The sequence below is a fragment of the Haliaeetus leucocephalus genome, unplaced genomic scaffold (genome assembly GCF_000737465.1).
Source record: "Haliaeetus leucocephalus isolate CR32 unplaced genomic scaffold, Haliaeetus_leucocephalus-4.0 Scaffold2, whole genome shotgun sequence".
NCBI classification, from domain to species: domain Eukaryota; kingdom Metazoa; phylum Chordata; class Aves; order Accipitriformes; family Accipitridae; genus Haliaeetus; species Haliaeetus leucocephalus.
Window position 1 is genome coordinate 14514108 of NW_010972438.1, and position 217 is coordinate 14514324.

The 217-nt window shown below is 77.0% G+C and overlaps 1 protein-coding gene across 1 annotated transcript in view; it reads right to left on the reverse strand.

Annotated features, from left to right (window-relative positions):
• The window catches only part of PDE12 (phosphodiesterase 12), a 4715-nt gene extending 4514 nt beyond the window's left edge, over positions 1-201 (reverse strand). The window contains exon 1 of the mRNA XM_010572514.1: positions 1-201. This exon is cut by the window's left edge and continues 966 nt beyond it. Within this exon, the coding sequence (XP_010570816.1) occupies positions 1-201 (201 nt within the window).
• Between the last annotated feature and the right edge of the window lie 16 nt (positions 202-217).

The following is a 217-nucleotide window of genomic DNA, read 5'->3' on the forward strand; positions in this document are numbered from 1 at the left end:
GCCGCCCTCCGCCCGCGCCTTCTTGCTCTTCTTCGCCGCCTTGGCGTGGCCCTTGGCGGCGTTGGTGGCGATGCGGGCCAGCGCCCGGCCCAGCGGCTCCGCCTGGTCCCGCTGCATGTGCCTGGCGCTGCCGTCGGGGAGCACGAACCGCAGGCTCAGCTTGGGCTCGGACGGCACGCACCGCACCACGGCCCGCTCCATGGCGCCGCGGCCGGCG